Source organism: Macrobrachium rosenbergii, chromosome 33, assembly GCF_040412425.1.
Source record: "Macrobrachium rosenbergii isolate ZJJX-2024 chromosome 33, ASM4041242v1, whole genome shotgun sequence".
Classification (NCBI taxonomy): Eukaryota; Metazoa; Arthropoda; class Malacostraca; order Decapoda; family Palaemonidae; genus Macrobrachium; species Macrobrachium rosenbergii.
The window spans coordinates 13,861,773-13,886,772 of record NC_089773.1 but is presented as its reverse complement, the minus strand read 5'-3'; the positions used below and the strand labels follow the sequence as shown (position 1 = coordinate 13,886,772).

Here is a 25,000-nt window from a genome sequence, read left to right as displayed (position 1 = left end):
CGCTAAAACAGGCAGATACAAAACAAAAGCAAAAAACAAAAGCAGAACAAAAATACAAACAAAAATGTACAAAAAATAGCCAAAAATAATCAGAGAAAAACTCCAATATCAATTGAGCATCTAGATTCCTAATCTTCTTCCTCTTTCCCATTTCCCATAGGACGTCGAGGTCAGGCCAGACAAAGCAGGGGGTGTCATAGTGGCCAGTGACCACCTGGTCCTCCAACGCATCTCCCGAAAATGGAGCGGGAACTACGTTTGCAAAGCCTCCAACGTTGTTGGAGACGCTACCTCCAACAAACTTCAGATCAAGGTCAAATGTGAGTTTGATTCCCTTCACGTTATTTTGTTGGGGGAATTATTCTCTCTCTCTCTCTCTCTCTCTCTCTCTCTCTCTCTCTCTCTCTCTCTCTCTCTCTCTCTCTCTCTCTCCTTTTTTCCTTCAGAAAATATCATTTCTGAATATTCCTCTTATGAATTATCCAAAAATCTTTTACTCAGTTCATAATAATTCAAGCCCATTAAAAATTGTATTCGAATTATCATCTATTGCTTTCTAAACTTCAGATGTTTTCCTTCCCAAATCACCTCAAATAAATTTAATATATTTCCCTAAATATATTCCTGTTTCAAATATTCTTGTTATTTCCTTATTCCTTGTATATTTTTTGTATTATATTCTTGTAAAGTCCCTTGAAAACTAAATATATTCTGGATTGTCAAGCTCTCGTAAGTAAATATACTCATCCTTCCCTTAAGTGTGTTTAGAATTTATTTAAAATGTCATTCTTTTAGCTTATTACAGGCTGATGAATGTATTTAAAATGTCATTCTTTTAGCTTATTACAGGCTGATGAATGTATTTAAAATGTCATTCTTTTAGCTTATTACAGGCTAAAGAATTTTATTTAAAATGTCATTCTTTAAGCTTACTACAGGCTAAAGAATTTTATTGGAAATGTCATTCTTTTAGCTTATTACAGGCTAAAGAATTTATTTAAAATGTCATTCTTTTAGCTTATTACAGGCTAAAGAATTTTATTTAAAATGTCATTCTTTCAGCTTATTACAGGCTAAAGAATTTATTTAAGATGTCATTCTTTTAGCTTATTACAGGCTAAAGTTTTTGATTTTTGTATATTTTGCTTCTAATTCCTCGTAAGAACTAATACACGTTTTTTTGTATGTTAGATATTTGACTTCTAATATAACTTTTTCCGCGTAAATTCCTTGAAAAATTATTCTTTATTTTCTTTAAGTTCATAAAGTTCAAATATTTAAAAAATTCCAGAAATAAATTTCAATACATTTCCATTGACTAAATTCTAGAAGAAATTTATTTTACAAATTTTTCTCCTAGAATATTTTTTTTCTTTCGTGTTCTTAAAATAAAAATAAAATTTACCTTTGAAAATACATTTCCTTCATGACTAAATGCTTCTAGAATTTAGGTAATACTCTCTCATATATTTACAAATTACATCTTTTTTTCGTCCTAGAATATTTTTTTCTTTCGTGTTCTTAAAATAAAAATAAAACTTTCTTGTAAATTCCTTTGAAATTTAGTATATTTTTCCTCCTCATTAGTAGATATACATTCCCTCTCACGTATATTGCCAAAACACTCATATACTCATATATTCCTCATACATTTTCCCACTGGCACCTGAGAATAGTAAATATACATTATTTTTATGTATATTTTCCTCTAGCCCTGGTAAATATACATTATCTTCATGTATAGAGTAATTATACATTATCATGACGTATGCAGTAAATATACATTATCATCCTTTATACAGTGAATATATTATACGTTATCGTCAAGTATATGTTCCCCTTTAACCCCCCAGAGGGTTAAATATACATTATATGCATGTATATTTTCCCCAACTAACCCCTGAAAGTAAACTCATAATGAATTCACTCCAAAAATAAAAAAAAATAACTTTGTCTCCCCACAGACGCTCCAATTTGTTCAACTTCGACCACCGCCGTCTACAGGGCAGCTCTTGGCGAAGAGATCACGCTGCCCTGTAGGGTATTGGCGTACCCGCCGAACGTGACCTTCTCGTGGACGTTCATGAATGCCCTGACCGAGGTAGGAACGAAAAAAGTATGTAAATGCCAATCGTTCACTTCTCGTTCGTATACAGCCTAGGTACCATTCCTGTGCAGAGTTAGAAGAAGAAGAAGAAGAAGATTCAGTGATTTTCTTTTGTTTATTTTGTTTATTTTTGACTTCTGGATAAGTCATTTGTGTTCCCTTATGCCCAGATGCACTTAACATAGATGCTGACAGAGACTTGTTAAATCTGACATATTTCTAACGTGACATTATTTAAAAAGATTATTTAACACAACACAGTTAAAAAACATCCCCAGAGTTTTGAAAATTAGAGTTTTAATGTTAAATTCAACACCTTTGGAAATTTTAACATTTTTTTTAACATGACATTGTTCAAAAAACATCCCCAGAGTTTTGAAAATTAGATTTTTAATGTTAAATTCAACACCTGAAATATTACCACTTTTTTTAACACGACACTGTTAAAATATCCCAGAATTTTAAAAATTAGTTTTATAATGTTAAATTGAACACCTACTAAAATTTAACATTTTTAACATAACACTGTTCAAAAAACATCCCAAGTATTTCAGAACTAGATCTATAATGTTAAAATTTCCTCTTCTATACTAGCACAGAAATGGTATTTGTATATATAATATTTTTAGTCTAGAGCAAACATTAAAATTACAGAGTATATACCTTTAAGATAACCCCTTCCAGTCAGATAAATTCACAGACTTTCATGAATAAATTAAAAGGGACTGCAAATCTATATTAACACCATATTGCATGATATAAAATATGTCAGTGTGTTTTGATATGATGCAATGATTATTTCAACATATACAAAGCATGTTGTTTTCATTTTCAGAACATGTAACTTAAATTTGTCTTAAATAAGAGTGTCACTATAAAATATACTTTATTTTGCATTCACAGCACTTACTAGTAGTAGCAAAGTAATTGGTTTTGTCTTGGTAATACTCTCACGAATATTAATTATGTTACCAGCACTGCCTAATACCCGAGTAATATTACTCAGCACTAATATAGTCAACTGTAATTTTTAAATACATCTTGCATGTACCAGTAAAAGTAATTGTCATTAGTGAATTTTTAATTCAAAATTTTATTGTTTTTTTCATTAAATCTAAATATGAAATTGTGGATTTTTCAAATTAACTCAAGGGATAGTTTTGATGTTAATTTAAAGATTGGTTTATCGCACAAAACAATGTTATTATGTACAAAATATACATGAGAATATGTATGACTATATAATACATTTGTGTATGTTTGTATGAATGTTTAACCAAATTTCTGGCAAATGTTAATGATATTCCCATAAGTGATAAAATTTTTTTTTTTTTTTTGAAAGAGAAAATTCATCAAAAAAATCATTTTAACCTAAATCTAAAAGATGTTTTTTTCAAACTCAGAAAGTTTGGATTACGTTTTATAAAAAGAAAATCATTTTATTTAATTATTTTAACATTCCAATTTGGTTTGAAGGAAAAAAATTCATAAAAGAAATTGTATTTTAACCTAAATCCAAAAGATGATGTTTTCCAAACTCAGAAAGTTTGGATTGAGTTTTATAAAAAGAAAAATTGTTTTATTTACTGATTTTAAAATGTAAATTTGATCCTATCAAGTGTCAAACCTTTATTGAAATTCATCAAATCTATAATCTGGAAATTTTCCCAAATCTTTATTGATACTTATCAAAAATACTATAAAGAAATTTTCCAAATCTTTATTGATATTTATCATAAATATAATAAATATTTTCCCAAATCTTTATTATTATAAAAAAAATATATTAAATTTCTCAGTAAATCAAAGCTTCATTCGAAGAGACGTGACAAAGATGGGGTAAAGAATGACTCAAAGAAATAAGGAAATAGAAGGAAAAATAGATAAAGATCGCATAGATCTGACAAAAATGGAACACTGAAAGATCTTTTTAAATAAAAAGAGTGAAACACAAATCCATTGGGATTAAAAGACGAAGGAGAAACGTGACAGAAAGGGGAATAGAGAGAGAGAGAGGGAGAGAGAGAGAGAGAGAGAGAGAGAGAGAGAGAGAGAGAGAGAGAGAGAGAGATTAAAGAAACGAAGAAATGAATAAAAGAGGGAGAGAGAGAAATCCTTAAGGCTCAAAGAAACGTGATACAAGTGGAATAAAAAAAACAGACTGGAATAAACCAGAGGGAAGAAACAGAGAAAGGAAATTTAAATAAACTTGATAAAAGTGGAATAAGGAAAGATACAAAGATAGGTCCGTCCGTTGGAGAAACGTGACGGAGAATAAATGGATGAGGAAGAAATGCAAAGAAACTGGAGTAAAAGAGAGAGAGAGAGAGAGAGAGAGAGAGAGAGAGAGAGAGAGAGAGAGAGAGAGAGATTGATTCCACGAACCATCAAAGAGACACGAAAAGAGGAATAAAGAGAAGGACGAATAAATAAGAAGGTAAAAAAAAATTCCGCAAGTCTTTCACTTGTGCGTTGTCTGGAGAGTTATTGAAATGGCGTGTGCACACACACACACACAGAGAGAGAGAGAGAGAGAGAGAGAGAGAGAGAGAGAGAGAGAACACAAACAGACAGACACAGAGAGAGAGAGAGAGAGAGAGAGAGAGAGAGAGAGAGAGAGAGAGAGAGAGAGAGAGAGAGAGAGAGAGAGAGACTGACTGACTTAGACGCCCCAAGGAAAAGTTACTTCTTCGTACCTGAGTCTTGAGAGGAAATATTTGGATCTCTTTCTTGCAATGTTGCTCAGGGTTGCAGAAACAGAAGGAGTTCTCCATTCAATTCATGCAGTGTTGCATTGGAAATGTGGATATTTAAGTATTTATTGACTGCAATCTAGAATATTTGAAGTTTTCCTTGCAATGTTGCACTGGGAATGCAGAATTTTAAATAATTATCAGACAAAAATTATCTTGAAAGTTTTCATTGCAATGATGCACGAGGAATGCAGAATTTTAAATAATCATCAGACAAAAATTATCTTGAAAGTTTTCATTGCAATGTTGCACTGGGAATGCAGAATTTTAAATAATCATCAGACAAAAATTATCTTGAAAGTTTTCATTGCAATGTTGCACTGGGAATGCAGAATTTTAAAGAATTATCAGACAAAAAATTATCTTGAAAGTTTTCCTTGCAATGTTGCACTGGGAATGCAGAAATTGACAGTTTTATCGGATACAAATTGAAATATTTAAAGTTGCGCTGAGAATACAGAATTTCAAATAATTCTCAAATACAATTTTAAATATTTAAAGTTGTTCTTGCATTGTTGCACTGAGAATGCAAACCTTTAAGTACTTATCAATTTCAAATCATAATATTGAGAATTCTTACAGCTAGTGTTGCCCAAAAAATACAAAATTTTTCTGCTTTTTAAAAATTTTATGAATTTCATTCATGCTACATTGCTCTGGGGTAAAGAAATTTAAGTATTCATCAGTTGCAAAGTTAAATATTTAGGGAATATCCATTTAGTATTATAGCCTAAATTATTTAGTTTCTATAATGGAGGTAACAAATTATATATTACTTTGGGAATCATAAATTGATATACTGACCAATACTGATATATATACTCAATGTTTACCATTCAGTAAAGTTAAATTTTATCTTACAGATTTTCAAATATACCCTCTGTAGCATTGAAAACTAATTCTAGAGATTTTTCAAGTTAAATGCCACAGACTTAAGAATTTTTTCTGTTACAAAAATATAAAAATATTTAGACTTAACAATGTTGTAATGATATATTTACTGTTATGGCTGTTCCATTTGAACGTACTGTAACTTTTAAGAGTGTACCATTCTGTAATGTGAAATCATTTCAAAACACCTGGAATATCTCGATGCTTTCTAAAGTACCGTTCGCGAGGCACTGGAATTTCTATAATTCCAGAATTCCAGAAGTCCAGAATTCCATGATTCATTTATACATTCAAACCCCAAAAGGTTACCTGCATAATTTCTGTTAGAACTTGGAATACGTTGATATGTCAACTTAGCTAAACTGAAATATATATATATCGACAGAATTTATCACCTGTCACATACTGAGTCATTTGGGATTTCAGCCATTTTGAAATCTTAACAATCATCCATTTCTTAATATAAAAAAATTGTTTTAACAAAACATTAGTGTTATATTAAAAGAATTATATTGAAAGCATTGTTTTTTTTAAAAAAGAGCTGCAATTAAAGCCATTAATTCTACATTCATAGCAGGATATTAAAAATTCGTGAGAAAATGCTTTAAAAAAAAAAGAAGAAGTATTCGTTTCATATTCACAGAAACACAAAGTCGGTGTTAAAACTAAACTTGCATTCCCAAGGACCCCACGCCGCCATCATTTGAGAGACCTCCCCAACGACTGCACTAATTACATTCAAATTTGAGCCTTTTTTCCAAAAACACACTTTTCGTCATACAGAGACTTTTTAACACGTCTTCGTGGGCCGGATGCATAATGATATGCAAATATTTAGGCTTTGCACTTGGGGGAGTGTTCTTAGACTTTTGCGACACTTTTTTCTGCACAACTTTTTTTTTTTTTTTTGCGTCCACTTTTTTGCGACACCTTTTTTGCACAACTTTTTTTGTGACCCGGCCAAAGCGTTTGTTTGTCCTGGTGGTTTGAAGTGAGCCTTGTGTTTGTTTTTTCTTGCAAGTATGAAGATGGGTGGGTGGCCTTGAGATCATGTGTAGATATATTATATATATATATATATATATATATATATATATATATATATATATATATATATATATATATATATATATATATATATATATATATATATATATATATATATATATATATAATTAATAACAATTATAATAACCACAATGCTCTCTTAACTCAATTGTTCAATTTCTTCACACACATTTCTGTGAAAGTTCTCACTGCAAAGCCTAAATTCCAAATGAAGAACCAAATGAAGAAACAAGGACACCTGTGGCAGGGATCGAACCTGCCTGGAATATCAGAATGGATTTTCTTAAATTAATTAAATAATATATATATATATATATATATATATATATATATATATATATATATATATATATTATATATATATATATATGATATATATATATATATATGATATAACACATACGAGCAAATTCACACATTTTGCTACACAAACATTCAAAAAAACCCTACATCGTGAGAACCACATACACACAAACACCACCCACGCATACACTCACATACACCCACATACACATACACAAACATATATAAACATACATACAAGTAAATGCACAAATTCTACTACACAAACATTCAAAAAAACTTACATCCCAACACCCACATACACCCCACACATACACACCCACATCCCAAGAACCACATACACACACACAAACACCACACAAACACCACACAAACAAAACAAACACGAACAAGCCTTCTGCTTTATGGCAAGTTCCCGCCATCAATAATCCTCCGCGGGCGCAAAGTAAATCACGTTTGCAAGAGACGGGAGATTGATTGATCGATGTACAAGCCTCTCTCTCCGTGCAACCGCAGGTGTTGCTGAAGGCTTCTGGGAGTTGACGAATGAATTATTGGATTGATGGATAAATAAATAAATGTATAAATATATAAATAAAAAGGTAAATTAATAGGTAAATCAATACTGGTCGTTCATATTCGAGAATCCACGTGTAGGCATAAATGTATTTGAATATTTGTTTGTTTTCTGTGAAGGGAAACTGTTGTGACGGCTTTGTCTGTCCGTCCGCACTTTTTCTGTCCGCACTTTTTCTTGTCCGCACTTTTTCTAGAAGCACTTTTTTCTGTCCGCGCTTTTTTCTGTCGGCACTTTTTCTGTTCGCACTTTTTCTGTCCGCACTTTTTTCTGTCCGCACTTTTTCTGTCCGCACTTTTTTCTGTCCGCACTTTTTCTGTCCACACTTTTTCTGTCCGCACTTTTTTCTGTCCGCACTTTTTCTGTCCGCACTTTTTCTGTCCGCACTTTTTTCCTGTCCGCACTTTTTCCGTCCGCACTTTCTCTGTCCGCACTTTTTCTGTCCGCACTTTTTTCCTGTCCGCACTTTTTTCTCTCCGCCCTCAGATCTTAAAAAACAACCGAGGCTAGGGGGCTGCAAATTGGTATGTTGATCATCCACCCTCCAGTCATCAAACATACCAAATTGCAGCCCTCTAGCCTCAGTAGTTTTGATTTTATTTAAGGTTAAAGTTAACCATGGTCAGGCCTCTGGCAACGCAACAAAACAAGCCACCACGGCCGGCTGAGAGTTTCATACAACATTGCACGCTGTACAGAAAACTCTCTCTCTCTCTCTCTCTCTCTCTCTCTCTCTCTCTCTCTCTCTCTCTCTCTCTCTCTCTCTCTCTCTCTCTCTCCTGATTTCTTAAAGCAGGTCTTACAGCATTGCATGCGTCCCATTATAATATATGAAAATATTTCATGCCCGCAAAAAAAAAATTCCTATTTATTCCGGAGAAAATTTTGCGTGTCTCATATTTCAATATTCTAAAAATAAAATTACATTTTTTCTGGGCTTTTTTCACATCAAACTGAACGACATTTGTTTTTCTCATTTTTTATAGAGAGCAACTTTGATTTCGTGCGCACTGAATTCTGACCTGTTCCAATATTTTGATTTTTTGGGAAGTCTTAAAATATTTCTTGGTTTTTTAAATTTTTTTTATATTTGGAAAAACTAAATATGCATACTATTTATATTTTAATTTTTATGTTCGTTCTTTACAGAGTATTTTGGGAAGAATTACTCATTGAATTCTGACCTGTTCCAATATTTTGATTTTTGGGAAGTTTTAAAATATTTCTTATTTATTTTTTTCATATTTTGGAAAAACTAAATATACTTACTATTTATGTTTTCATTTTTATTTGTATTTTTTACAGAGTAATTTTGATTTCTTAGAATAAAATTTTTAAAATTCATCTTATATTAATATTTTCCAGTCTTTATTATTATAGATTATTGCATCACAGTGATTTGAAGTTATGCCAATATTATATTAATGTTATTTTGAAAACATATTTTACAATTTATCCATTAGCAAAAATATTTATCATTTTATATTTATTTATCTTTTTCTTAATCTTAAATATAAACAAGTTTATTAGCTTACGTAGATCTTTAAGTTAAAACAAGTAAAAAATGCGCCGAAGTTTCTTCGGCGCAATGGAGTTTTCTGTACAGCGTATAATCAAGGCCACCGAAAATAGAAATATCTGTCGATGGTCTCGGTATATTGCTGTATGAACCGCGGCCCATGAAACTTTAACCATGGCCTCGGTGGTGGCCTGACCTATATCGTTACCAGACGCACGATTATGGCTAACTAACCTTAAATAAAATAAAAACTACCGAGGCTATTTGGCTGCAATTTGGTGTGTTTGATGACTGGAGGATGGATGATCAACATAGCAATTTGCAGCCCTCTAGCCTCAGTAGTTTTTAAGATCTGAGGGTGGACAGAAAAGTGCGGACAGAAAAAGTTCGGACAGAAAAAGTGCTTACAGAGAAAATTGGGGACAGAAAAAGTGCTGAGAGAATAAGTGCTGACAGAAAAAAGTGCTGAGAGAATAAGTGCTGACAGAAAAAAGTGCTGACAGAAAAAAGTGCTGAGAGAATAAGTGCTGACAGAAAAAAGTGCTGAGAGAATAAGTGCTGACAGAAAAAAGTGCTGAGAGAATAAGTGCTGACAGAAAAAAGTGCTGAGAGAATAAGTGCTGACAGAAAAAAGTGCTGAGAGAATAAGTGCTGACAGAAAAAAGTGCTGAGAGAATAAGTGCTGACAGAAAAAAGTGCTGAGAGAATAAGTGCTGACAGAAAAAAGTGCTGACAGAAAAAGTGGGGACAGAAAAAAGTGCTGACAGAATAAGTGCTTACAAAAAAAAGTGAAGACAGAAAAAAGTACTTAAAGAAAAAGTTGAGACGGAAAAAAGTGCGAACAGATAAACAAATAGCCACCTCGACAGTAATAGTTTTCTTTTACAGAAAACTAATAACAAAAAAAAAAGTAATTTCACTGCACAAATAACCCACGTCCGGATAATCTTGACTTTTCCAGGGCAACGGAGCTCTGGCGATAAAGTCAGTCCTTTGATTAAAGACTAATCAATTTTGTCTCTTGGAGTTGACTGATTTTTTCGGAGATTTTCTGATTTTTTTTTTTTTTTTTTTTTTTTGTCCTGGGAAGGTTTTGCAAAACTTTTTATATAGATTTTATGAAGATGGTTTGTCTAATTTCTGAGTTTTCAGAATATTTTTTTTAAATAATAATAATAATGATAATAATAATAATAATAGTAATAATAATAATTTTAAATACACAAGCATAACAACAATATTAATAATAATAATAATAATAATAATAATAATAATAATAATAATAATAATAATAATATATTAATATTAACTTTAAAATCATTATTATTATTATTATTATTATTATTATTATTATTATTATTAATGATTTTAAAGTTATTATTATTATTATCATTATTAATAATAATAATAATCTTAGAGTTAATATTACTATCATTATTATCATCATTATCATCATCACCACCACCATCATCCAAGGTCACGCTTATAATTATATAGATCACACTTGGACCACAGAGACTCCTAGTCAACTATTTCCCAACCCTCCCACTCTCCTGTTTAGTTAAATAGTCAACCATTCATCTGTTCTCACTTACCTAGAGGGCACTTCTACACCCAGACCATCTTTGTCTATTCTTCCACCTTCCAGGACTTGATACCACCTCAGCCTGCCAAGTGGAGTCAATAGGAAAGGCTTCCCCCTCTTAACTCGAAGACAAGAGAGAGAGAGAGAGAGAGAGAGAGAGAGAGAGAGAGAGAGAGAGAGAGAGAGAGAATGATTCATTAATATATTTTTCCTTCTGCGACTTAATGTCATTTCTGTACTTTATAATAGATTCTGTACTTTAAGTAGATTGAGAGAGAGAGAGAGAGAGAGAGAGAGAGAGAGAGAGAGAGAGAGAGAGAGAGAGAAGACTGATCCATTAATATATTTTTCCTTCTAAGACTTAATGTCATTTCTGTACTTTATAATAGATTCTGTACTTTAAGTAGATTGAGAGAGAGAGAGAGAGAGAGAGAGAGAGAGAGAGAGAGAGAGAGAGAGAGAGAGAGAGAGAGAGAGAGAGAGAGAGAGAAGTTCCATATTTTTTTATTTTTATTATCTTGACATTATTCATAAGAGGCAAGTTGGTTTAAACCCTTTATATTTGAAAATAGAGAATTATCGTAAAGTCTAATTTTGTATCACTAAAACATTTTATTATAAAAGGCCAGATATTATTTGGTGCTATTTTCATTATCTGCTGAACACTGGGTACTTGGGTACTTTCAATATTGTGGAAAAAGTTCAGTTTTGTTTTTATTTAAAATTTTTTTGTAATATACAAAAAAAAAATTTTAATTAAATAATCTTCAAGAATGAAGCCTTTTAAACATTTCTGAATTTCATCTCTCAATAATTAATTTTCTCTCTTAATGTCTCTTTAAATAATCACTTCCTATCTTAACGTTTCTTTAAATCTCGTCCAATCTCCAAAAGCATTTTCAAAAAAGACCCCATCAACTCGATGAAGTTCCAACCTCAAAAGTCGAACTTTTTTCGACCTTTTCCAAAACTTCGAACAGATCTTCCTCTTAAATTTTTACTCTGTAGTTCAGCCTTCTAGGAAAAATCAGACTTTGATCCTGCAACTAAAACCTGCAGCTAGAACCTGCAACTAAAGCCTGTAGAGGCGACATAGTCATCTCATATACACAGGACCACAGACCTTAAGTTCTTGAACATAATGATGATATAATGATAACATGAAGTGTTCACTTAACACTTTATATAGAGATAACCTCAGGCACTTTGCTATTCATCAGAGACACTTATCCAATCTTCATTACTCATCAAGAGAACACTCTCTCTCTCTCTCTCTCTCTCTCTCTCTCTCTCTCTCTCTCTCTCTCTCTCTCTCTCTCTCTCTCTCTCTCTCTCTCTTCTTTAACATATATGTGTTTATATACATATATTTATACCATATATCATGCAGAAATAGCAAATTACTATTATTATTATTATTATTATTATTATTATTATTATTATTATTATTATTATTATTATTATTATTATTATTATTATTATTATTATTATTTCGTCCATGCCTTGAATAAACACATTACTAAAGAAACAAAGACCTTTTATACAAATTCGGAATAATCTATCGAGGAACACAGAAGCAAAAATAAAATCCCAAATATTAGCAACAAAAACCTCCAATTAATCCTTCTCTATAATGACGTGATTGGTTGATTAATCCCATCTTCTGGGGAGCGAGATTTACCCCACGAAGTGATTCACTTTATCTGATTCACCTAATCAAAGGATTACTTAAGTGCTTTGTATGGGGTGTGTCAGGTTATAGGGTATAATTCCCCTGTATCCAAAAAACTCTTCATCTAATTCTGTTCAAATTACGTCAACAGCTTTTTGTAACTCCAGTGTCCATTTGTAATTGGTTTGTAATTGGTTTAATTCCTCTACCTTCCCGCAAATTGGTTTTTACATCTCGTTTCATAGGCCTATAGGCCCAGGGGTTTATCCACGTTTCAGAGGCATCAGACCAAAGTGTTTTTGGGGGCTACAAATTCCATTTTATTTCTAGGTTTATAGACACAAGGGTCGTCTTGAGTGTTGGGAACTTAGGCCTAAACAAGAGGCCCAAATACTGTAGGCCTATCTGGAAGTGTGTTTATCCTAGAAGGCTGTGACTGTACGTCACATTTCAACAAATATTCAGTCTAAATTTCTTTAATAATTAAAAAAAATTGTATGCATCCAAATTTCCTAAATTTCCCCAAACTCAAAAAAAATTAAAGATCATAATTATGACTGAAGTCACGTGATCATTCATTCAGAGTATGTAACTATGCATAGATGTGTATATTTTGTACATATGTATATTTGTATATATGCATGTATTCATGTACATGTATGATGGCACTTTTAATAATAATAATTAATACATTTTAAACTGATTTATGGTGTATACTTAAATTGGTATTTTTTCACTAGGGATAGTTAGTGGTTTTTTAGGTTTATATATATATAATAAAATAATAATAATAATAATAAAAATAATAATAATAATAATAATAATAATGATAATAATAATAAATATATACAATATTTATTCAATAATCGTATCAGTATCATAAATAATAATAATAATAATAATAATAATAATAATAATAATAATTATTGTTTGATAATTGTATCAATATCATAAATTAAAATATATAATAATAATAATAATAATAATAATAATAATAATAATAATAATAATAATAATAAAGTAATAATAATAATCTTGACATTATTAATTCAATAATTATATCAATATCATAAATTAAAATAAATCAAGCAATTGCAAGAATAATAATAATAATAATAATAATAATAATAATAATAATAATAATAATAATAATAATAATAATAATAATAATATCTTCCCCCAAACTTCCCACTAACCTGACCACTCCCTCTCTCTCTCTCTCTCTCTCCCTCTCCTCCAGCACGAGCGGGTTCCAGGAGAACGCGTCTCCTGGAACGGCCTGGAATCAAGGCTCCGTTACCTCCCAGAGAAGACTCAGGATTATGGAACACTCCACTGCTGGGGTTCTAATGCCGTTGGCAATCAGGCTAAACCTTGTATCTTCACTGTTAAGCCAGCAGGTAGGTTTGCTTTGTGTATGCATGTATATGTATATGTATATGTATGTATGTGTATATATATGTGTGTATATATATATGTATATATATATATATATATATATATATATATATATATATATATATATATATATATTTGTTTATTTATTTAAATTTATTTATTTATTTATTTATTTTTACTTTATTTTTATTTGTTTATTTATTTATTAATTTTATTTATTTATTTGTTTTTATTTATTTATTTATTTATCAGTATACATTCATATATATGTATATAAACATACTTTTATATGTATATATTTAGTGATTTATTTATTTATTTAAATGTGTGTATAAATTTTTATAAATATTTATATATACAAAGATATTTGCTTATAATAACTGACTTAAAGTGGGAAATATTATAATTGTATTTTTCAGAAAATGGAAGTGGTGTATTTCTATATTTTTCTTTTATTGTGGGTTAATAGAATATAGTTGTGAAAAGGTACTTAAATATCTCTCTCTCTCTCTCTCTCTCTCTCTCTCTCTCTCTCTCTCTCTCTCTCTCTCTCTCTCTCTATATATATATATATATATATATATATATATATATATATATATATATATATATATATATATATATATATATATATATATATATATATATATATATATATATATAATATAGATATACATATACATATGCATATATTCATATAAATAAATACCTTTCACCCTTATACACAAACCCACATACACCACACAAACGACACACACACACACAAACACTAGTTTTTTGGATGGGCGGTGGGTATTCACCCAAATTCTCCCATAATTCCCCAGAATAATAAATTGCACATCTGTCGACGAGGATATTTCGGTAAATGCCGAGCATTGCATAATAATTCCGAGCTCGCAAAGTCTATTATCCGATTTAGGGAACGGTATTATCCGAGGTGCATCCCCGTACCGAACGCGTATGGGAAAATGGGAAACTAGGGGAGCCCTGTATGGCAACAACATTCCTCTGAGGGATCGTGGATGGCGGGTGCTTGATGATTCTCATTTTCCTGTTTTTTATTTGTTTTTTGTATATTTTTCTTTTTTTGATAAGTACAATTTAGCTTGGGAGGTTTAATAATTGATAAAAATATTCTCATTTAAACAAATATGCAACATATATACGACTATTTCTCATTGGATATTCTAATTAGGAATTATTATTATTATTATTATTATTATTATTATTATTATTATTATTATTATTATTATTATTATCATTATTATTATTAATAATAATAATGATATTATTATTATTATTATTATTATTATTATTATTATTATTATTATTATTTAAACAACATAAACTAATATACACCTATTTCTCAAAACAGACTCGGCCCAAGAAACTATTATGTATCTGTTATGTATCTGTTTTCACCAATATTTATAATACTGATACAAAATATTTTTAATAATATTTTTATAAAACAATTCACTCCCTTATGTCAATAAGTATTTCATCGAGATATGAAGATTTCATGAGTATTTTTCGACCTGTCCCTCGTTCAGCCAAAGGAATATCATATATTATTCATTGTTCATTGTTCATTGCAATAAATCTCTCTCTCTCTCCCTTCTAACGTAGTTTTAATTATTCGTTTTTTTGTCTCCGTCAAAGTTCAATAGAACAAGATTGGAAATTGGTTCTACTTCAAATGAAGTCGATTGTGTGAGATTGTATATCTTGTTTTAATTTCCGACATGATTGCGAGATTTTTTTTAATCAGTCTTACATTTTGTATCAATATTGTAACATGAACGAAGCTGAATAGATATATATATATATATATATATATATATATATATATATATATATATATATATATATATATATAAATATATAAAAGTGTAATAAAATCAGTTAAAGCAGAAATAGAATGAACAGGTGTACCATCCTAAACTAACCAGCCATCTATTGTTTGAACAGGTGTACCATTCTGAACTGATCACATTTTTATGCCTTGAACAGGTGTACCGTTCTGAACTGATCACATTTTTATGCCTTGAACAGGTGTACTACATTAAGCTAACCAGCATCTATTGCTTGAACAGGTGTACCATTCTGAACTGATCACATTTTTTTGCTTTGAACAAGTGCACCTTCTTAAGCTAACTACCTCTTGTGAACAGGTGTACCATTCTGAACTAATCACCTTTTTTTGCTTTGAACAGGTGTACCACCCTAAACTAGCCAGTTATTTATTGCTCTGAACAGGTGTAACATTCTAAATTAATCAGCTGTTTATTGCTCTGAACAGGTGTACCATTCTAAATTAATAAGCTACTTATTGCTCTGAACAGGTGTACCACCCTAAACTATCCAGCTATTTATTGCTCTGAATAGGTGTACCACCCTAAACTATCCAGCTATTTATTGCTCTGAACAGGTGTACCACCCTAAACTAGCCAGCTATTTATTGCTCTGAACAGGTGTACCATTCTAAATTAATCAGCTTTTAATTGCTCTGGACAGGTGTACCGTTCTAAAGTATCCAGCTATTTATTGCTCTGAACAGGTGTCCCCCCTAAACTAACTGGCTATTTATTGCTCTGAACAGGCGTCCCCCTGAACTAACCCGCTATTTATTGCTCTGAACAGGTGTGCCATTCTAAACTAACCAGCTACTTATTGCTCTGAACAGGCGTGCCATCGGCTCCCTTAAACTGCACAGTCAGCAACCAGACATGGGAGAGTGTCGAGGTGACCTGCGGTGACCCCAGCGCCCACATGGGGCCAGATGGGAGAGGAATTGGGCCTGGGGGCCACTACCCAGGGTCCCACGGCCACTACAACTCGACGAATCAGGAGTCCAACGACATCGTAGTCCCCAACGACCAAGCAGAGCTCCTGCAGGACTCGGACAAGCCGCGATACCTCCTGACGGTGCACGAGAGAGGGGGACACACCGTCGTCCATAATGTGACAGGTAATGTTATGCCTAGTTCTGTTGTCTCAGGCCACAGTGTGGCCCATTGTTTCATGCACCAGGCAGGTAATGTAAGCCCCAATTCTGTTGTGTCTCAGGCCACAGTGTGACTCATTATTTCATGCACCAGGCAGGTAATGTGAGCCCCAGTTCTGTTGTGTCTCAGGCCACAGCATGACCCATTGTTTCATGTACTGGGCAGGCAGTTTAAACCTCCACTTCTATTATATCTCAGGCCTTAATGTTACCCATTAATTCATGTACCAGGCAGCTAAGAATCTTGTTGCTAATATCATTCAAGTTTAAGTTTTTTCTTTGAAAGGAATTGTCCCTAACTGGCTTAGGACTTCATGTACCAGGCAAGTAATGTTAGCCCTGGTTCTGCTGTCTCTCAGGCCACAGTGTAACCCATTGTTTCATGTCCCAGGCAGCTAAAAACCCTTGTTGGAAAATTTCATTCAAGTTTAAGCATTTTCCTTTACAAGAATTTGGCCATAACTGACTCAAACCTTGCATGAATACATAAGCTCTCCTAGCAAGGGTGATTCAGGTTAATTAATTCATGATCATGGCTTCACCTGGGCAGGTAATTCTGTACCAAAAAGGGCTTCTGGATATAGTTTAATCAGCTCGAACAAGTTCCGGTTAGTTATTACTCGCCTCGTATCTTGGAAACAATCAGCCTGTCTTTTGTAAGGTTTTGTGTTTAAAAATATAAAACCTTGGATTAACCTGTATCCTACCTTTTCAAGTTGCAGGTTAATGAGCTTGTGATATTTTTTCCCTTACCTGTGGCTCTGAGTTCGTTAACCTGTCTTTTATTTGGTTTTAAGATAAGATTTTACACTTTGATTCGACTTTACTCCAGAATTAAGTATTGGGCTTTATTGTAGTTTCCTGTTGGAATATTATTCATGTACTTATCTATCTATCTATCTATCTATCTATCTATCTATCTATCTATCTATCTATCTATCTATCTGTCTATCTGTCTTTCACTCTATCTATCTATCTATCGATCCATCTTTCAGGTTCCTACAAAGAGGTAAAGAATCCTGATTTTGTTTCCACATTTTGAAATGGAATTACATCGTCCCTTCGCCAGAAATATAAATATATATATATATATATATATATATATATATATATATATATATATATATAATATCCACAAATATTAAGCCACAAGTATCGTTTGATATCCAGTTCACTGTACCTCGGGAATATCGTTTACACCCACGAAGAATTATAGTAATATTTGGTCAATTGCTACAAACCTACCGATCAGCTTTACAAGTGGAGATTATTATTATTATTATTATTATTATTATTATTATTATTATTATTATTATTATTATTATTATTATTAATGCAAATAGAAATACAGAAAGAAAGAAGCGTTGATGTCGATGCTAAGAAGAAACAAGTAAAAAATGCGCCGGTGGTGGCCTGTCCTATATCATTGCCAGACGCACGATTATGGCTAACTTTAACCTTAAATAAAAAAAAAAAACTACCTGAGGCTAGAGGGCTGCAATTTGGTATGTCTGATGATTGGAGGGTGGATGATCAACATACCAATTTGCAACCCTCTAGCCTCAGTAGTTTTTAAGATCTGAGGGCGGACAGAAAAAGTGCGTACGGACAGACAATAGTTTTCTTTTCAGAAAACTAAAAACAAGAATTCGACAGCCATATTTCTACAGCAGAGTCGACGTCGATTTGTGCTTCCACTGGGAGCTGGGTGGTCAAAGGTCACTCACTGTACGTGTCTCTGTTTCCCAACCAGGCCGCAGTTCTAATCCCACTGGTGACGAGACACTTATCAATTTTAATTCCGCTCGGGTGTACGTTATTCCCGAAGTGGCGTGAGCTGGATATTAAACGATATTCGTGGCTTAATATTTGTGAACGTCAGCAAAAATGGGACTGTGTGTGACAAACATTCATATGTGCATGTGTATGTGTGAATGTGTTGCCTGTTTGTTATGTACTGACTCTCCTTTAATTTTCGTATTAGTTTTAGTTTTCTGTAAGAGAAAACTATTGCGCCGTCCGCACTTTTTCTGTCCGCCCTCAGATCTTAAAAACTACTGTGGCTAGAGGGCTGCAAATTGGTATGTTGATCATCCACCCTCCAGTCATCAAACATACCAAATTGCAGCCTTCTAGCCTCTGTAGTTTTTATTTTATTTAAGGTTAAAGTTAGCCATAATCGTGCTTTCTGGCAGCGATATAGGCCAGGCCACAACAGGCCCATGGTTAAAGTTTCACGGGCCGCTGCTCATACAGCATTATACCAAGACCACCGAAAGATAGATCCATTTTCGGTGGGCTTGATTATACGTTGTAGCGACTGTACAGAAAAATCGACTGCGCCGAAGAAACTTCGGCGCATTTTTTACTTGATTTTTATGATATCACTCTTACGTGAAAATAACCTTTACATAAAACAAAACAAAAAAAATATTTTATTTTTGTAATTTCGCAAGCATTTCCTCCATGCGTTGCCTCTCTCATCTTCATAACAATTGTCCTTATGTCCAAGTCACCTTTTTCAATTCCTTTTTTCCTCCTAAATCTTCCTCTCTTTCCTCCTCAATCTCTTTCTCTTCCTACTCAGTTTTTTTCTCTTGCCTCGTTATCATCCACTAAAGAAAGGTCCACTTTGAAGAGCAGTTTTTCATCTGTGATTATCAACTGCTCGTTCCACCACCTGAGTGGTTTGTTTACCTTTTATCCATCTGTATTCACTCTTCTTCTTCTGCTTTATTTCCTCAGGAACCCAGGGCTCCTCTCTCTCTCTCTCTCTCTCTCTCTCTCTCTCTCTCTCTTCCTTTCTCCTTTCTCTATAAGATTATCATCTCGTTCCACTACCTGACTGTTTTGTTTACCTTTTTCCCATTTGTATTCACTCTTCTTCTTCTTCTTTATTTCCTCAGGACCCCAGGTCTCCTTCTCTCCCTCTTCCTGCCCTCCCCAAAATCTTTTCACTCGCCGTTGCTGTTTCTGTCGTTGCTCAAGAGTTGCTTTTGCTCTCAGAGCAATCTGAAAGACTAGCCAGGACGTCGTCCTTTTCAAATGGCAACCTTTTTTTTTTTTCATGTGCGCCAACTCTTATTTTGGGCTATTTCTGCCCCGCGGGGAGGGGGCCGGCGTTTGGAGAGGCTGGCTTTTGAGAATGAGAGAGGGAGAGGAGTTTCCTGAGAGGGGCCTCCACTTCTGGAGTAGTACTAACTACTAATGCTACTTCTTCTTCTTCTTCTTATTCTTCTTCTTCTTCTTCTTCTTCTTCTTCTTCTTCTTCATTTGGAATTGGAGGCGCGATTTTCGGTTTCTGGGGTCCTGGACACGGCCGATGGACGTGACCACAGAAAATTAAACTCCTGAGGTTCTCCTTGGCTGCCTTTGTGCGTGTGCGTGTGTGTGTGTGTGTATGTGTGTGTGAGTGGGTGTTTGTCTTTCTTTTGCTGGCTAAAAGGAGATATTTACTCTCTCTCTCTCTCTCTCTCTCTCTCTCTCTCTCTCTCTCTCTCTCTCTCTCTCTTGCAGACAAAAATTGATGGTAGCAATTCTCTTTCTCATTCTGTATCTATCTCTTGTAGGCAAATACTGCATATACCATCTCTCTCTCTCTCTCTCTCTCTCTCTCTCTCTCTCTCTCTCTCTCTCTCTCTCTCTCTCTCTCTCTGTTTGCGTTCCCCTTTCACCCCAAACAAACGAACCAGGTAACTCGGTCAATTTTATTTCCTTTCTAAAATGATAACCTTTCCTTTCTGTCTGATGTCAGTGACCTTTCCCCAACTTTCTCCCTCTCTCTCTCTCTCTCTCTCTCCCTTCCCCCCTTACTTCCCCTCCCATTCACCCCTTCTGGTAGCCACTTCCTTTTCCAAAGGCCACCCCACCCCCCTAGGAGGGGCTGGAAGACCCTCTTCTGAAGGGGAGTTCCTTTACCTGCATTTGTGACTGGTGACTGTAGGGGGGGAAAGGCGACATGACTGAGGTATTGGGGACCTGGGGACCTCCTCGTCTTGTGGGGATTTGGGAGGTGCTTCCCCTACTTCAGGGATTTGGGAGGTCTTTCCCCAGGAAGGTCCTCCTTTCTCCCCCCTTTCTTGGGAAGGACCTGGAGTCATCGAAAGAATTATTCTTTCCTCAGTTGGGACAAGAATCTTACATGGTAAACATTCCCCTTTCCTTGGGGTAGATGAAGAGGAATTGTGGGGAAACAGGACGCAGGCCTCCCCCGGGGAAGGGGCGAAGGACTTATAGGACTTACAGAAAGGAAGGAGGAGTCGTATCCTCTTCCTGTAGAAGGACTTTTTGAGGACTTATCCTCTGCTGAATAAGGTTTGGAAAATCTTCATGACAAAGTGAGGAAGTCCTCCTCCTGTAGAAGGGACTTTTTGAGGACTTCCCTCTACAGAATGAGGTTAGGGAAGTCTTCCCCCTTCCCTTAGGTAATGGTGGGGATATCTGGGGACACCAGGACGCAATCCCCACGCGGGGAACACAGTTGTGGGGACGCGTAATATCCAGATAATATTCACACATTGTACCCGCCTCGAAAACGTAGGCTGTGACCCGTATTGGATTATTGGACTTCGACCAGAGAGATAGAGAGAGAGAGAGAGCGAGCCGTATTAAACATGTATGCGACAAGGCTCTCTCTCTCGCGGAACTATTGCATAAGTGTCAGTCATCTCTCGACTGGTATTGATACGCGTATGAACTGCGAAGTCATTTCCTTACCGGATATAATTTGTCGTTTTAGGATTTGGGCGTTTTTCTTGGGTAGTTGGTGGGTATTTCAGTGGGTATTTTTTGAGCGTGACGCCAGATAGTTTTGGCATTCTTTATGCCCTTTTTAAAACTTGGGCAAGATCACCACAGTCGTTTAATTGCCAGGTACCTAACTCAGTGTTTAGGCTGATAGTGGAACAATGTGTTTGAACTCGGCCCTCTTGTTCGGTAGGAGAGAAAGCTACCAATCTCAAGACAAGGACACTCTCTCTCTCTCTCTCTCTCTCTCTCTCTCTCTACACCATGTGGTGAAAGTCCCATGACGTTAAATTACGCAGTTAGAATCGATAGCAGTAAAATGCTAGCCACCAAATATTTCAAACAAGGCGATAAAATGTGTTTCACGTTTAGTGACAGCTCAGAATAAACCTTCCGAATAAGTCAAGGTTAAAAGACCCTGACGATGCTTTACGGAATGTGCACGAAAAGATATTGATCGCACTGTGTATGTATGTATGTATGTATGTATGTATGTATATGTATATATATATATATATATATATATATATATATATATATATATATATATATATATATATATATATATATATATATATGACTTGTGACACTAATAGAAATATTAATGAACCACCTCTCTCTCTCTCTCTCTCTCTCTCTCTCTCTCTCTCTCTCTCTCTCTCTCTCTCTCTCTCTCCTGTCCCTGAGTTTCAAGGCTGTCAGGGGGGAAATTAAACCCAAAAGATATCATACAAATAAATATCTCAGCAGGGGGATTTACACCCACAGAAAATACAAAGAGATGCAGAATACTACAAAAATGAGTTACAGAATGCTACAAAAATCATCTACAGGAAGAAAACACGGACTTTTGTAGCTACAAAAAGCTCCCAACCTTTCTTTCTACAGCTTTCCATAACTCATAAACATCAAATAACTCGTCATGAATTATGGAACATAACTGGAATATGACAGTGGACCATTTAGCTAAAATAAAAATATTTCTCTCTCTGTAAGTGAAGTTGTATGAAGCCTCTCTCTCTCTCTCTCTCTCTCTCTCTCTCTCTCTCTCTCTCTCTCTCTCTCTCTCTCTCTCACGTGAACGAATTCGTGCAAGGGCCCTGTTGCATGATGTATTTGCAACATACATACGAGAGAGTTCGCTACTGAATATTAGATAGTTAGCACTTCCTCCGCTGAGCGTTTTGTGAACTGCGCGCGCGGGAGCGTGAGGTCATACGTCCCATTAAGGAGTGTACAATATATATATATATATATATATATATATATATATATATATATATATATATATATATATATATATATATATATATATATATATATTTATATATATATATATATATATATATATATTTATATATATTTATATATTTATATATATTTATATATATATATATATATATTTATATATACAATTTATGAATTAAAAGCTTGTGAATTATACATTGTATATCCAGAAATAATGTACACGAATAAAATATTTTCATTTTAGAGAATATACTGACTTCAAATAATATATAGATAAAATATTCTACCTTGTCAAAGTATTTAGATGTCAACAACACGCAAAAATAAGTAAGAAAATCGACAAAAATATCCCTTTAAAAATCTTGACAAACAAACAAACATACATTTTGCAAGCTGAGCATTTTCCCTTTACAATAAAAATGAAAAGATAAAGATAAACAAAAAAATTATCGTTTTAAAGTGTTGACAAACTCGGCCATGTCGGGAGAGAATTTCACACACCCGCAAAAGAAATTCTGTAGGACTCTCTCTCTCCTGCGCAGGAATCCTTTTGGTATGGAAATAGTTAGTGGTCCTGCTGGGGAGAGCCTTCCTTCATACCCTGTCTAAGTTCTCGGAGGATATTTCAAAAGGCGTGGAGGAGGAGGAGGAGGAGGAGGAGGAGGAGGAGGAGGAGGAGGAGGAGGAGGAGGAGGAGGAGGAGGAGGAGGAGGAGGAGGAGGAGGATTCAGAATACAGAAGGTACACGGAATGCAGGAGAGTTTTTTCAGGGCAGAAATAAGAGAATTTTCAAATAATATTTTATTTTATTTTTTTGTCCAAAAATACGTTGAAATTCATACGAGAGTCGAATGTATTTTTCTGTCCAGAAATACATGGATATTCATACAATACTTGAATGTATTTTTCTGTCCAAAAATACAAAAATGTGTGTAGAATACATGACAGTTTTATTGAGACCAAAAATACAAAAATGCATGAGTTTTACTCAGTCTAAAAATACGTGAAATTTATACAATACCTAAATTTGTGTTTCTGTCCAAAAATATGTGAAAGTCATACAATAATAATAATAATAATAATAATAATAATAATAATAATAATAATAATAATAATAATAATAATAATAATTATAATAATAGGTAGTGAATCTAGCACCTGGTAGTTGGTCGAATGTAGGCAAGGGGTGTGAGGCTAGCAACCTCATTCCAAAAGTAAAATATATATATATATATATATATATATATATATATATATATATATATATATATATATGTATATCTAAATATATAGGATTATACTTATTTGCACAAGTGCTGATTACACCTGAAAAAATAATACTGAAAAAATGAAAAATGAATTGATTCAATAAATAAAAAAAAAACAATGAACCAAAAATAAAAACAATAATAAAAATATTACATTTTTTATTTTGAAATATTAAAAAATAATTCCACACCAAATAGTGTATGTATATACGAGTATATATACCTATCCTCTCTCACTCTCACTCACCTTCTCCCCCCCTCTCTCTCTCTCTCTCCCACAGGTGACAGGGGCATCTTTAGCGTCCCAGGACTGACCCCGGGGCTTGATTACGTCATATCCGTCCGGAGGTTCAACAGCCACGGGAGGTCACCCCCTGTAACCCTAGAAGCTTTCACCCTGCGAACGGCTGAGAATAGAATGAGTGAGTATTTATATATATATATTTATTTTTTCTTGTGGGGTGTGTTTTTAATTTTTAAGTCTGTCTTGTGGTGGGTTTTTAATTGATGGGTATTTTTTTGTGTTTGGTTTTAAGTTGTTTTGTTAATTTTATTTTATTATTACGAGTGAGTTTTATGTATATGTATATATATTTATTTTTATGTCGTGTCGTGTGTTTTATTTTGGTTGGTTGAATGTGTGTTTTAGTAATTTCACCTCGTTTTTTATTCAGTTTTTCTGAGATTAGTTTTCCCGAGTGAGTATTTAATGTATGTTTTATATGCTGTGTTTTTATTTTTTAAGTCTGTTTCGTGGTGTGTTTTTACATAACCAATGTTCGTGTGTCGTTTTATTTCGAGATGCGTTTCAGTGTCTTTTATATTTTATCATGTGTGTGTGTTTTTTTATATTCTCTT

General features: G+C 33.6%; 1 protein-coding gene across 1 annotated transcript in view; it reads left to right on the top strand.

Moving 5' to 3' along the window:
- Positions 1-25,000, top strand: part of LOC136855954 (neural cell adhesion molecule 1-like) — a 182,580-nt gene that overhangs the window by 154,158 nt on the left and 3,422 nt on the right. Inside the window, 5 exon segments of the mRNA XM_067133496.1 lie at positions 161-320; positions 1,965-2,101; positions 13,716-13,875; positions 16,560-16,844; positions 24,424-24,564. Coding sequence (XP_066989597.1) covers positions 161-320; positions 1,965-2,101; positions 13,716-13,875; positions 16,560-16,844; positions 24,424-24,564 — 883 coding nt within the window.